At 40.0% G+C, this 13,850-nt stretch overlaps 1 protein-coding gene across 8 annotated transcripts in view; it reads left to right on the forward strand.

Moving 5' to 3' along the window:
* Positions 1 to 13,850, forward strand: part of LOC139757752 (peptidylglycine alpha-amidating monooxygenase-like) — a 151,173-nt gene that overhangs the window by 105,781 nt on the left and 31,542 nt on the right. For all 8 annotated transcript variants that reach the window (XM_071678512.1, XM_071678513.1, XM_071678517.1 and 5 more), the window contains 3 exons: positions 10,138 to 10,301; positions 12,429 to 12,608; positions 12,817 to 12,932. In XM_071678512.1, the coding sequence (XP_071534613.1) occupies positions 10,138 to 10,301; positions 12,429 to 12,608; positions 12,817 to 12,932 (460 nt within the window). The remainder of the gene's footprint in view (positions 1 to 10,137; positions 10,302 to 12,428; positions 12,609 to 12,816; positions 12,933 to 13,850) is intronic.

A 13,850-nucleotide genomic window follows, 5' to 3' on the forward strand; every position in this document is an offset into this window, starting at 1 on the left:
TGGGTGTTGTGGTGTGACTAAAAGATAGTCAGTAAATGAGAGAACATTCATACTGGTCTGTAGGAGGTAATGGGAGGTCATGCAGGAAGATATTTAAGAAAGCTTGAAAAGAATCGCTCCTTGAAGAACTCGATTGTAGAGCTTAGGGATGAAGCCTATGTGATTGACTTTTGCATAGCAGCTGTGAAGTTGGCCAGCTACATTTTGGCATTGTTGTGGAGGGTGGCATCAAGTATCTTTTGTGTAAAGATGTGTCAGGGAACAGTGTCATAGAAATACTTATTTGATGTCTGTTACCAATGATATTGCTTACATATATGATATATATTTCTAAGTGTGAAAAATCATATGCTTAAGTTTATTGCTTATAAAAATGAATAATCATTCCATTGATATTTAGATATGGAAATAATGAATTATTAGACATACAGTTGCAAAAGCAACTCTTATCTGTGATGGTAATGGTGTTGCAGGTTGTTTATTGATTTTATAAAACTACATATACTAATGTAATGTTTTTTATATTTTTTTGTGAATAATTCACTTTGTAAGCATAAAACCATTTTTCATAAAACTAGAAAAAACTAGTTTGTATAACCATTGAGAAGTAACTGAATTGCAAAGTTCATGGGGTAAATACAAGTTACATGAGTGAAACAAATATCTGTGGACGTGGGTTAGAAATATAGAATGCAGTAAGTTTTGTTGCAGGTAATAGTTGATAGGCAACCAGCAACCTGGCTATCAGGAGGATTAGTGAAAGCTGCGTAGTGAGGCAGCACTTCATTGGTTATCAGATTGCACTCCACTGACTCAGGTAGTGCCGGGAAGAGATGAAGAAAGGCTATATCCACTCAAATCCTTTCTTCAGTTGACATGTATAATGCACTGAAACTGCAGCTCTTTAACCACAAACAGGCCCCACAGACCTCTCCATGGTTTTGTCCCGGAAGTTTCATATGCCCTGGTTCAGGCTATTGACAGCACATCGACCCATTTACCTAATCATTCCAGTTAACTTTATTCCGTGCATACCTTTCACTCTCCTCCATGTTTAGGCCCCTGTCAGTCAAAATCTTTTTCACTCCATCCTTTTATCTCCAATTTGCTTCCTCTGTTCACCTTGTTCCCTCCACTTTTGAAATGTATATCCTCTTTGTAGAAATGTATATCCTCTTTGTCAACATTTCCTCACTCATTCTCTTCAGATGCATAAATGATTTCAGTGCACCTTATGCTCTCTCAAACCACACTTTTTATTACCACACATCTCTCTTACCCTTTTATTACTTACTCGATCAAAACATTTCACATCACACATTTTCCTTAAACATTACATTTCCAGCACATCTACCTCCTCTGTGCAACCCTATCTGTAACCCATGCCCTGCATCCATATAATATTGTTTGGATTGCTATTCCTTCAAACATACCAATTTTTGCTCTCCCAGATAACATTCTCTCTTTCCACACATTATTCATCTCTCCCAGAACCTTCACTGCCTAACCCCATCCTATGACTCACTTCCACTACCATGGTTCCATTTGCTACCATGTCCACTTCCAGGTATCTAAAACACTTTCAGTTTTTCTTCATTCAAACTTACCTCCCAACTAACGTGTCCCTCAACCCTGCGTCAGCAAGGTAGTGCCAGGAAGCAGACGAAGAATGGCCCATCCATCTATATACATAAACACCCTTACACGCACATATATATACATATATGGAAAGAGGGGCAAGTATGAAGTCTGTTGGGGATGAGAGAGCTTGGGAAGTGAGTCAGTTGTTGTTTGCTGATGATACAGCGCTGGTGGCTGATTCATGTGAGAAACTGCAGAAGCTGGTGACTGAGTTTGGTAAAGTGTGTGAAAGAAGAAAGTTAAGAGTGAATGTGAATAAGAGCAAGGTTATTAGGTACAGTAGGGTTGAGGGTCCATTCAATTGGGAGGTAAGTTTGAATGGAGAAAAACTGGAGGAAGTAAAGTGTTTTAGATATCTGGGAGTGGATCTGGCAGCGGATGGAACCATGGAAGCGGAAGTGGATCATAGGGTGGGGGAGGGGGCGAAAATTCTGGGAGCCTTGAAGAATGTGTGGAAGTCAAGAACATTATCTCGGAAAGCAAAAATGGGTATGTTCGAAGGAATAGTGGTTCCAACAATGTTGTATGGTTGCGAGGCGTGGGCTATGGATAGAGTTGTGCGCAGGAGGATGGATGTGCTGGAAATGAGATGTTTGAGGACAATGTGTGGTGTGAGGTGGTTTGATCGAGTAAGTAACGTAAGGGTAAGAGAGATGTGTGGAAATAAAAAGAGCGTGGTTGAGAGAGCAGAGGAGGGTGTTTTGAAATGGTTTGGGCACATGGAGAGAATGAGTGGGGAAAGATTGACCGAGAGGATATATGTGTCGGAGGTGGAGGGAGCGAGGAGAAGTGGGAGACCAAATTGGAGGTGGAAAGATGGAGTGAAAAAGATTTTGTGTGATCGGGGCCTGAACATGCAGGAGGGTGAAAGGAGGGCAAGGAATAGAGTGAATTGGATCGATGTGGTATACCGGGGTTGACGTGCTGTCAGTGGATTGAATCAGGGCATGTGAAGCGTCTGGGGTAAACCATGGAAAGCTGTGTAGGTATGTATATTTGCGTGTGTGGACGTATGTATATACAGGTGTATGGGGGTGGGTTGGGCCATTTCTTTCATCTGTTTCCTTGCGCTACCTCGCAAACACGGGAGACAGCGGAAAAAAAAAAACATAACATAAACATGTATTCATATGCATACACAGATATGTATACATATGTACATAGTCATACTTGCTTGCCTTCATCCATTCTTCGTCCACCTGGCCCCACAGGATACAGCAACACTACCCGCTGCTTCAGCGAGGGAGTACCAGGAAAAGACAAAAAAGGGCCACATACATTCACACTTAATCTCTAGCTTTCATCTGTAATGGACTGAAACCACAGCTGCCTGTGCATATCTATGCCCCACAGATATATCACATGCCCTGATACAGTCCACTGACAGTATGTCAACCCAGGTATACCACATTGTTACAACTCACTCTATTCCTTGCACGCCTCTCACCCTTCTGTATGTTCAGGCCCCGATCTCTCAAAATCTTTTTCAATCCATCCTTCCACCTTCAATTTGGTCTCCCGCTTCTCCTTGTTCTCTCCACCTCTGACATATAACCTCTTTGTTAGTCTTTCCTCACTCATTTTCTCCATATGTCTAGACCATTTCAACACACCCTCTTCTGCTCTCTCAACCACACCTTTTATTTCTACACATATCTCTTACCCTTTCATTACTTACTTATCAAACCACATCACATCACATGTTGTCTTCATACATTTCATTTCCAACACATCCACCCTTCTCCGTACAACCATATCTATGTGCCTCACAAGCATATATTATTGGAACTATCATTCCTTCAAACATACCCATTTTTGCTCTCTGAGATAATGTTATCTCCTTCCACACATTCTTCATCGCTCCCAGAACCATCGCCCCCTCCCTCACCCTGTGACTCACTTGCGCTTCCATGGTTCCATCCACTGCTAAGTCCACTCCCAGATATTGAAAACACTTTTTCCTCCAATTTTTCTCCATTTAAACTTTTTTTTTTATTATACTTTGTTGCTGTCTCCCGCGTTAGCGAGGTAGCGTAAGGAAATAGACAAAAGAATGGCCCAACTCACCCACATACACATGTATATACATACACGTCCATCTACGCACATATACATAACCATCCCTGGGGACAGGGGATTAAGAATACTTCCCACGTATTCCCTGCGTGTTGTAGAAGGCGACTAAAAGGGGAGGGAGCGGGGGGCTGGAAATCCTCCCGTCTCGTTTTTTTTTTAATTTTCCAAAAGAAGGAACAGAGGGGGCCAGGTGAGGATATTCCAAAAAAGGCCCAGTCCTCTGTTCCTAACGCTACCTCGCTAATGCGGGAAATGGCGAATAGTTTAAAAGAAAAAAGAAGAAACATCTCAACGTATACATTATATATATATACATACACAGACATATACATATATACACATGTACATAATTCATACTGTCTGCCCTTATTCATTCCCGTCACCACCCCGCCACACATGAAATAACAACCCCCTCCCCCTGCATGTGTGCGAGGTAGCGCTAGGAAAGACAACAAAGGCCACATTCGTTCACACTCAGTCTCTAGCTGTCATGTATTATGCACCGAAACCACAGCTCCCTTTCCACATCCAGGCCCCACACAACTTTCCATGGTTTACCCCAGATGCTTCACATGTCCTAGTTCAATCCATTGACAGCACGTCGACCCTGGTATACCACATCGTTCCAATTCACTCTATTCCTTGCATGCCTTTCACCCTCCTGCTTGTTCAGGCCCCAATCACTCAAAATCTTTTTCATTCCATCTCTCCACCTCCAATTTGGTCTCCCACTTCTCCTCGTTCCCTCTACCTCTGACACATATATCCTCTTTGTCAATCTTTCCTCACTCAGTCTCTCCATGTGACCAAACCATTTCAAAACACCCTCCTCTGCTCTCTCAACCACACTCTTTTTATTACCACACATCTCTCTTACCCTTTCATTACTTACTCGATCAAACCACCTCACACCACGTATTGTCCTTAGACATCTCATTTTCAGCACATCCACCCTCCTCCGCACAACTCTATCTATAGCCCACGCCTCGTAACCATATGTCATTGTTGGAACCACTATTCCTTCAAACAAACCCATTTTTGCTTTCCAAGATAACCTCCTCGACTTCCCCACATTCGTCAGAACTTTCGTCCCCTCCCCCACCCTATGATTCACTTCCGCTTCCATGGTTCCATCAGCTGCCAAATCCACTCCCAGATAGCTAAAACACTTCACTTCCTCCAGTTTTTCTCCATTTAAACTTACCTTCCAATTGACTTGTCCCTCAACCCTACTGTACCTAATAACCTTGCTCTTATTCACATTTACTCTCAGCTTTCTTCTTTCACGCACTTTACCAAACTCAGTCACCAGCTTCTGCAGTTTCTCACCTGAATCAGCCACTAGTGCTGTATCATCAAACTTACATCCCAGCTAACTTGTCCATCAACCCTACTGAAGCTAATAACCTTGCTCTTATTCACATTTACTCTCAACTTTCTCCTTTCACAAAATTTTTCAAACTCAGTCACCAACCTCTGCAGTTTCTCAGCTGAATCAGCCACTAGAGCTGTATCATCGGCAAACAACAACTCACTCACTTCCCAAGCCCTTTCATCCCCAACGAACTGCATACTCGCCCCTCTCTCCAAAACTTTTGCACATACCTCCTTAACCACCCTATCCATAAACAGATTAAGCAACCATGGGGACATCACACACCCTTGCTGCAAACAACATTCACTGGGAACCAATCACTCTCCTTTCTTCCTACTCTTACACATGCCTTGCATCCTTGGTAAAAGCTTTTCACTGCTTCTAGCAACTTACCTTTCTCACCATATACTCTTAAAACCTTCCACAAAGCATCTCTATCAACCATATCATATTCCCTCTCCAGATCCATAAATGCTGCATACAAATCCATATGTTTTTCTAAGTATTTCTCACATACATTCTTCAAAGCAAACACCTGATCCACACATTCTCCACCACTTACGAAACCACACTGCTCTTCCCCAGTCTAATGTTCTGCACATGCCTTCACCCTCTCAATCAATACCCTCCCATATAATTTCCCAGGAATACTCAACAAATACATGCCTCTGTCATTTGAACACTCACCTTTATCCTTTTGCCATTGTACATTGGCACTATGCATGCATTCTGCTAATCCTCAGGCATTTCACCATACATTGAATATCCTTGCCAGCCAACCAACAACACAGTCACACCCTTTTTTAATAAATTCCACTGCAATACCATCCAAACCCGCCGCCTAACCGGCTTTCATCTTCTGCAAAGCTTTCTCTACCTCTTTTCTGTTTACCAAACCATTCTCCCTATCCCTCTCACTTCGCACACCATCCCAACCAAAACACCCTATATCTACCACTCTATCATAAAACACACTCAACAAGCCTTCAAAATACTCACTCTATCTCCTTCTCACTTCATCACTACTTGTTATTACCTCCCCACTTGCCCCCTTAATCGATGTTCCCATTTGTTCTCGTCATACGCACATTATTTACCTCCTTCCAAAACATCATTTTACCCTCCCAAAAATTTCATGATATTCTCTCACCCCAACTCTCATTTGCCCTCTTTTTCAACTCTTGCACCTTTTTCTTAACCTCCTGCCACTTTCTCTTATACATCTCCCAGTCATTTGCACTACTTCCCTGCAAGTATCGTCCAAACGCCTCTCTTTTCTTTTTCACTAACAACCTTGCTTCTTCTCCCCACCACTCGCTACCCTTTCTAATCTGCCCACCTCCCAACATTCTCATGCCACATGCAACTTTTGTGCAAGCCATCACTGCATCCCTAAATACATCCCATTCCTAACCCACTTTTTTTTCATGCATATTTGCCATTTCTTGCTTCAGTGAGGTAGCATTAAGAACAGAGGACTGAGCCTTAGAGGGAGTATCCTCACATGGCCCCCTTCTCTGTTCCTTCTTTTTTTGGGAAAAAAAAATCCAGGTACACAATTTATCAACTAACCCCTAGGGGAGGGTGAACAGCTGAGTTGAACATAGACCAACTACTGCAGTCAGGATTTAAACCTATGGGCTCATCCCAAAGAGGAAAGGTAGTGAAATGTTTTTTTATAGAGTTATGTATGCATGATTTGAATTTGAATTTCAATGAAAACATGGCTGTTTGAGTTGTTCATCAGTTGAATGGTAAAAGAACTTTTTTTTTTTTTTTTTTTTTTATACTTTGTCGCTGTCTCCCGCGTTTGCGAGGTAGCGCAAGGAAACAGACGAAAGAAATGGCCCAACCCCCATACACACGTACATACACACGTCCACACACGCAAATATACATACCTACACAGCTTTCCATGGTTTACCCCAGACGCTTCACATGCCTTGATTCAATCCACTGACAGCACGTCAACCCCTGTATACCACATCGCTCCAATTCACTCTATTCCTTGCCCTCCTTTCACCCTCCTGCATGTTCAGGCCCCGATCACACAAAATCTTTTTCACTCCATCTTTCCACCTCCAATTTGGTCTCCCTCTTCTCCTCGTTCCCTCCACCTCCGACACATATATCCTCTTGGTCAATCTTTCCTCACTCATTCTCTCCATGTGCCCAAACCATTTCAAAACACCCTCTTCTGCTCTCTCAACCACGCTCTTTTTATTTCCACACATCTCTCTTACCCTTACGTTACTTACTCGATCAAACCACCTCACACCACACATTGTCCTCAAACATCTCATTTCCAGCACATCCATCCTCCTGCGCACAACTCTATCCATAGCCCACGCCTCGCAACCATACAACATTGTTGGAACCACTATTCCTTCAAACATACCCATTTTTGCTTTCCGAGATAATGTTCTCGACTTCCACACATTTTTCAAGGCTCCCAAAATTTTCGCCCCCTCCCCCACCCTATGATCCACTTCCGCTTCCATGGTTCCATCCGCTGACAGATCCACTCCCAGATATCTAAAACACTTCACTTCCTCCAGTTTTTCTCCATTCAAACTCACCTCCCAATTGACTTGACCCTCAACCCTACTGTACCTAATAACCTTGCTCTTATTCACATTTACTCTTAACTTTCTTCTTCCACACACTTTACCAAACTCAGTCACCAGCTTCTGCAGTTTCTCACATGAATCAGCCACCAGCGCTGTATCATCAGCGAACAACAACTGACTCACTTCCCAAGCTCTCTCATCCCCAACAGACTTCATACTTGCCCCTCTTTCCAAGACTCTTGCATTTACCTCCCTAACAACCCCATCCATAAACAAATTAAACAACCATGGAGACATCACACACCCCTGCCGCAAACCTACATTCACTGAGAACCAATCACTTTCCTCTCTTCCTACACGTACACATGCCTTACATCCTCGATAAAAACTTTTCACTGCTTCTAACAACTTGCCTCCCACACCATATATTCTTAATACCTTCCACAGAGCATCTCTATCAACTCTATCATATGCCTTCTCCAGATCCATAAATGCTACATACAAATCCATTTGCTTTTCAAAGTATTTCTCACATACATTCTTCAAAGCAAACACCTGATCCACACATCCTCTACCACTTCTGAAACCGCACTGCTCTTCCCCAATCTGATGCTCTGTACATGCCTTCACCCTCTCAATCAATACCCTCCCATATAATTTACCAGGAATACTCAACAAACTTATACCTCTGTAATTTGAGCACTCACTCTTATCCCCTTTGCCTTTGTACAATGGCACTATGCACGCATTCCGCCAATCCTCAGGCACCTCACCATGAGTCATACATACATTAAATAACCTTACCAACCAGTCAACAATACAGTCACCCCCTTTTTTAATAAATTCCACTGCAATACCATCCAAACCTGCTGCCTTGCCGGCTTTCATCTTCCGCAAAGCTTTTACTACCTCTTCTCTGTTTACCAAATCATTTTCCCCAACCCTCTCACTTTGCACACCACCTCGACCAAAACACCCTATATCTGCCACTCTGTCATCAGACACATTCAACAAACCTTCAAAATACTCATTCCATCTCCTTCTCACATCACCTCTACTTGTTATCACCTCCCCATTTACGCCCTTCACTGAAGTTCCCATTTGCTCCCTTGTCTTACGCACCCTATTTACCTCCTTCCAGAACATCTTTTTATTCTCCCTAAAATTTACTGATAGTCTCTCACCCCAACTCTCATTTGCCCTTTTTTTCACCTCTTGCACCTTTCTCTTGACCTCCTGTCTCTTTCTTTTATACTTCTCCCACTCAATTGCATTTTTTCCCTGCAAAAATCGTCCAAATGCCTCTCTCTTCTCTTTCACTAATACTCTTACTTCTTCATCCCACCACTCACTACCCTTTCTAAATAGCCCACCTCCCACTCTTCTCATGCCACAAGCATCTTTTGCGCAATCCATCACTGATTCCCTAAATACATCCCATTCCTCCCCCACTCCCCTTACTTCCATTGTTCTCACCTTTTTCCATTCTGTGCACAGTCTCTCCTGGTACTTCCCCACACAGGTCTCCTTCCCAAGCTCACTTACTCTCACCACCTTCTTCACCCCAACATTCACTCTTCTTTTCTGAAAACCCATACTAATCTTCACCTTAGCCTCCACAAGATAATGATCAGACATCCCTCCAGTTGCACCTCTCAGCACATTAACATCCAAAAGAACTAGCAAGCATTAAAAGCAATGAAAGTTAGGATATTGATTAATGTGAACATTTACTTTTTACTTGAATAGCATAGTAAGAGTGGTTATCAATAGAGTTGAAGAAATTGAAAGTCTAGAATTTTTTTGAATGTGAATAATACAGCAACCGTAACAAAATGAGTTAAAGAGTTACAAACAGTGATGAAGGAATTTTAGAAAGCTTGTAATCAGAGGAAACTGGACAAATGCAAATAGAAGAGGGTACTTGTATTTGAGATGTTGATGGACAGGTGTTGTGTAGTAGTAGTTGAAATACTGGAATGGATGTAAAATGCGGGACATTGGTGGAGCTTGAGGGAGAGCAAGAAAAGGGAAGAAGATGAGCCATAAGGTGTTAGAAGTTTTCGAGAAGGAATGATAAGCCTAGACATTTGTACTTTGGGGAAACATAAGTATTTAACATTATATTATCTAATAAAGTACAGCTTTTCTTGAAGAATATCTAAGAAATTGATATAAAGATAAGGACTTTATCAAAGGAAGGTTCATAAAGTATGAAATAGAGTATGAGGCTTGTGAAAAAATATTAAGAGAATTGATTTTTTGATTCAGTGATATCTGAAATGTGTATTTTAGTGTGATGAGGGCAAGTGAATTGAGAAGGCCAAAAGTTAAAGTAGAAGGACAAAGTGATAGAGCACACCTGAATTAGAGGAGAAGTACAGAAGTCACTTAGGTGTATAACAGAAGGTCAGTAGGATACGAATAGATTACAATGTCAAATTATGTTACAGTATTCCAAAATTTATTTTTCAGGTTTGTGTCTGGAAAAGATGATGATCATTTTTGCAAGCCAACGGGAGTTGCTGTTTTGACTAGTGGAGAGTTTTTTGTCTCTGATGGCTACTGTAATTCTCGAATCATCAAATATTCTGCTGATGGAAAACTTCTGTTACAGTATGGGAAACAAAGTCGTGAAGGCAAGTGTTTTTCTCAGGATATAGAGCACTGTACTATGAATTTTATGATTGTAACATTATATAGAGATAGTTTTTCTTTTTACATATTTGTCTCAAAGATTATAGTGTTTGGGAAATGGACATTGAGAAAGTGGAGGTAAAAAGACATACAAAATAGATGTAATTTATTGGTGGGAGTAGAAATCAACTCATGGGAAGGGTGGATATGATATGAATGCTTCAGTATAGGAATGTGTAGAGGATTAGAGGCTATGGTGATTGAAGTTCTGTATCATCAGTGTTTCTAGGATAGAATGCTTCGTATGTAGTTAGATGTTCTCTAAACTCCTTCCAATAATGACTATTCACCATATTCTTAATATGGTGGTAATAGCATACATTAGGCATTCTTCAATTATGGTTGTAGTTGTAGGATAAATTGTTTGAATATTAACATTAAAGTGAAATGAGTGTCAGATGTGATATTCAAACAGCAGGGTGAAAGTTTCTTGGAGAATACCCAGGAAAAGGATGATAAATGGTTAAAGATAAACAAAAGTTGGGAACATGGAAACATTGAGATGGAATAAGGATGTCAAAAGGGCATCCAGAGAATGAAGCATATGTGATTATTTAATATGGAGATGCTGATAATCAGGTTAGAAGGCAAAGAACATGTTGTTATGAATTTGCAATTTAGAAAGCTGAGATATCTACAAGAAAGATGAAGATGAAATAAAGACCTGAGAAGAAAGTTGAATACTCATTTGAATGCAACTGTTGGAGTAAGACTAAATGAGATGTAATGAAAAAGTAATATTGTAAAACAAAAGATATATTTGCAGAGTGTTATGAAAGGCTGGTGAAATATTCTGGAAATGGGATGAATATTTAGGACAGTTAAATGGTTGAGAAGCTGAGGGACACTGTGATATTTCTTAGGGTCTAAAGGGAGGCAGACTAGGTAACTGCAGGAAATTTTAAGGTTGATGGAGTACAAAAAAGTATTAAAGAAGAAATATCTTAAGACAAAAAGTGGACCCATTAACAAGGAAGATTATGTAATAATTTTTGTTACCATGTCACCCTTATAAGATAATAGACGTTTCTGATGCAAAGTCATTTGTAATCTTATTTGTTTCTGACAAAAATACTAACAAAAATGTCACGCAACTCACATGTTATTCCTGAAAATACTCATTAGATACATCATAAACCTGGAAGTAGTGCAGCATAAGGTCAAGAGCATGTGCAATCATAAACAGTAACTCAGAAGGTTCTGTTGTTTATCATTTTTATCAGAATATTTTGCTTTATTTAAGAATACACCTTAGAAAAATAATTTTTGATTAATACTTTGCACTTGGTGTGCATGAAAAGTTATTCCTATTGCCTCACCGTAGTGTTAAACAGTGCTGTAGAGCTACAGCAACATATGTTAACTGTGAGGGGTGGTACACTAATGAGACATTGTGGTTGGCGAGCTTCAGTCCTAATGTGCTGTGCTTGCAAGTGGGCAGATGGTGGTTTTTAAAAGAGCAGTAAGATGTCTCTCCCACTATCACAAACAGCCTTGAAGGAACCAAATAGTCTGATAAAGTTTGAATTCTATTGTATTCCTTTGTCTTGGGAGAGGAGGAGGATAGTTGGTTAAATGTATGAAGTTATGATTAGTAGTGGACAGTTTACACATCTGACAATTAATTGAACATCAGTTGAGCAAGTTTTCACTGATAAGGAAGTATGGAAAGTCAGAGTGTTATTAACTTGAAAAAGTATTTAGACTTACATAAGAAAAGTGATGTGCAAGAATTTTTCTTGAATCACCAGGGAGCAAGATATTATCACAGGCATCAATTCACCCTTAGCACTTTACATGTACAAATCTTAGCCCTCCACTGTCAGATGTGTTTTGCTGCTGCTGAAGTAGACATTCTTATTTCTTTCCACTTTTTATGTCTGTGTGTTGCATATTCTTTAGTTTTTTATCCACTGTCATTTAATCTTTAATCCTTCAAATTCACTCTATTGTGTACTTGCAGATCTCTGCAGAATTGTAGTATCCTGATGAATTTACAGTTGTCAAGCTTAAAAAGAAAAAATAGTCTTTGTTTTTTTCTGTCTTTAATTTCAATCCTCCTCCTCCAGGAACATTTGTCATTCCTCATGCACTGACACTTGCTGAGGACAGGGGAGAGGTGTGTGTGGCAGACCGAGAGAATGGAAGGGTGCTGTGTTATACAACTGCTGACCTGAGATTCACAAGACAGTTCAAGGATAATGGATGGGGAAGTCGTATTTTCTCTGTCAGTTATACACCTGCTTTTGGTAACTGTTAGCTTTTATTTCAGTTGTTACTTAAGTGAAGGTGCTGAAATATTGAAATTATAACTTACAATCCTTAAAAACAACTAAACCATGCTTTGTTTTTTGTCGTACTATGTGCTAAACACACAGTGAATGCTAGCAGTTTTCAAATAAGATTTGTTTTCTCAGATATTTTGACCTAGTTAACATTTCTTTTTTTGATTTTTAGGAGGAAAATTGTTTGCAGTAAATGGCCCAGTTATGTTAAATACTCAAAAGGTATTAGCTTTTGACGTAAATTTTACCACAGGAAAGCTCTTGAGTGGATTTAGCCCCAAAAACCAGGTAAGAAAAATGTAATACTGATACTTTTAAGATTTCATACACTTCAGGGTAATATATATACACTATTGAACTTGAAGGTATTGTAAACATAATTTAAGGAGGCAAAACTATGTGAATGTTATGATGCAGGAATTACAAATGTATTTATCACAGTGTGAATGTTATGATGAAGGAATTACAAATGTATTTATCATAGTGTGAATGTTATGATGAAGGAATTGTAAATGTATTTATCATAGTGTGAATGTTATGGTGAAGGAATTACAAATGTATTTATTCGTAGAGATTACCATTAAACTCCAAAGATGTGCAAAGTCCTTGCATGCAGGGATTTTTTTTTATTATCCAAACATATAAATCCATTCTATCAATCATTTGCTTTTCAAAATAAAGAATTTGCAAAATAAGTGACAGGTGATAGGTGTTAGTAATGCTTCAGAATGACAGTCATGACATAGTGACAGCGAATTAGGGATGACTCCAGTAAAACATTAGATTACTAGTATTTATTTATGTTCATGAATGCTATTGTCAAGATTCTCTTGTCTTTCATATGTCTTTCTTTCTGTTTTTATATCTGTGATTCCCATTTCCTCTGGGAACTCCCTGAACTGAGGTGGCCATGGCAAAAGAGTCTCCATAACTGGTAAACTCAAGCACTCCAAACAAGGATGAATCAGTTGTTTGTGTAAACAGAGCAACTGTTAGGAAGAAAAGAAATTTTGACATCTAAACAGGACCCCAGTTCTGTAGAGGCAGACTTGGCTATTTTGTAACGTGGGTTTTCTAAGAAAGAGTGGATGTTACACTAATACCAATTATGTTCACTGATTCAAGAAGTGATATTACAGTACCATGAAAGGAGAGAGGAAAATTGTGAGGAATTGTTGATTGAGAATTGGGCAGAAACTGGGTCTT

The sequence above is a fragment of the Panulirus ornatus genome, chromosome 28 (genome assembly GCF_036320965.1).
Source record: "Panulirus ornatus isolate Po-2019 chromosome 28, ASM3632096v1, whole genome shotgun sequence".
Lineage (NCBI taxonomy): Eukaryota > Metazoa > Arthropoda > Malacostraca > Decapoda > Palinuridae > Panulirus > Panulirus ornatus.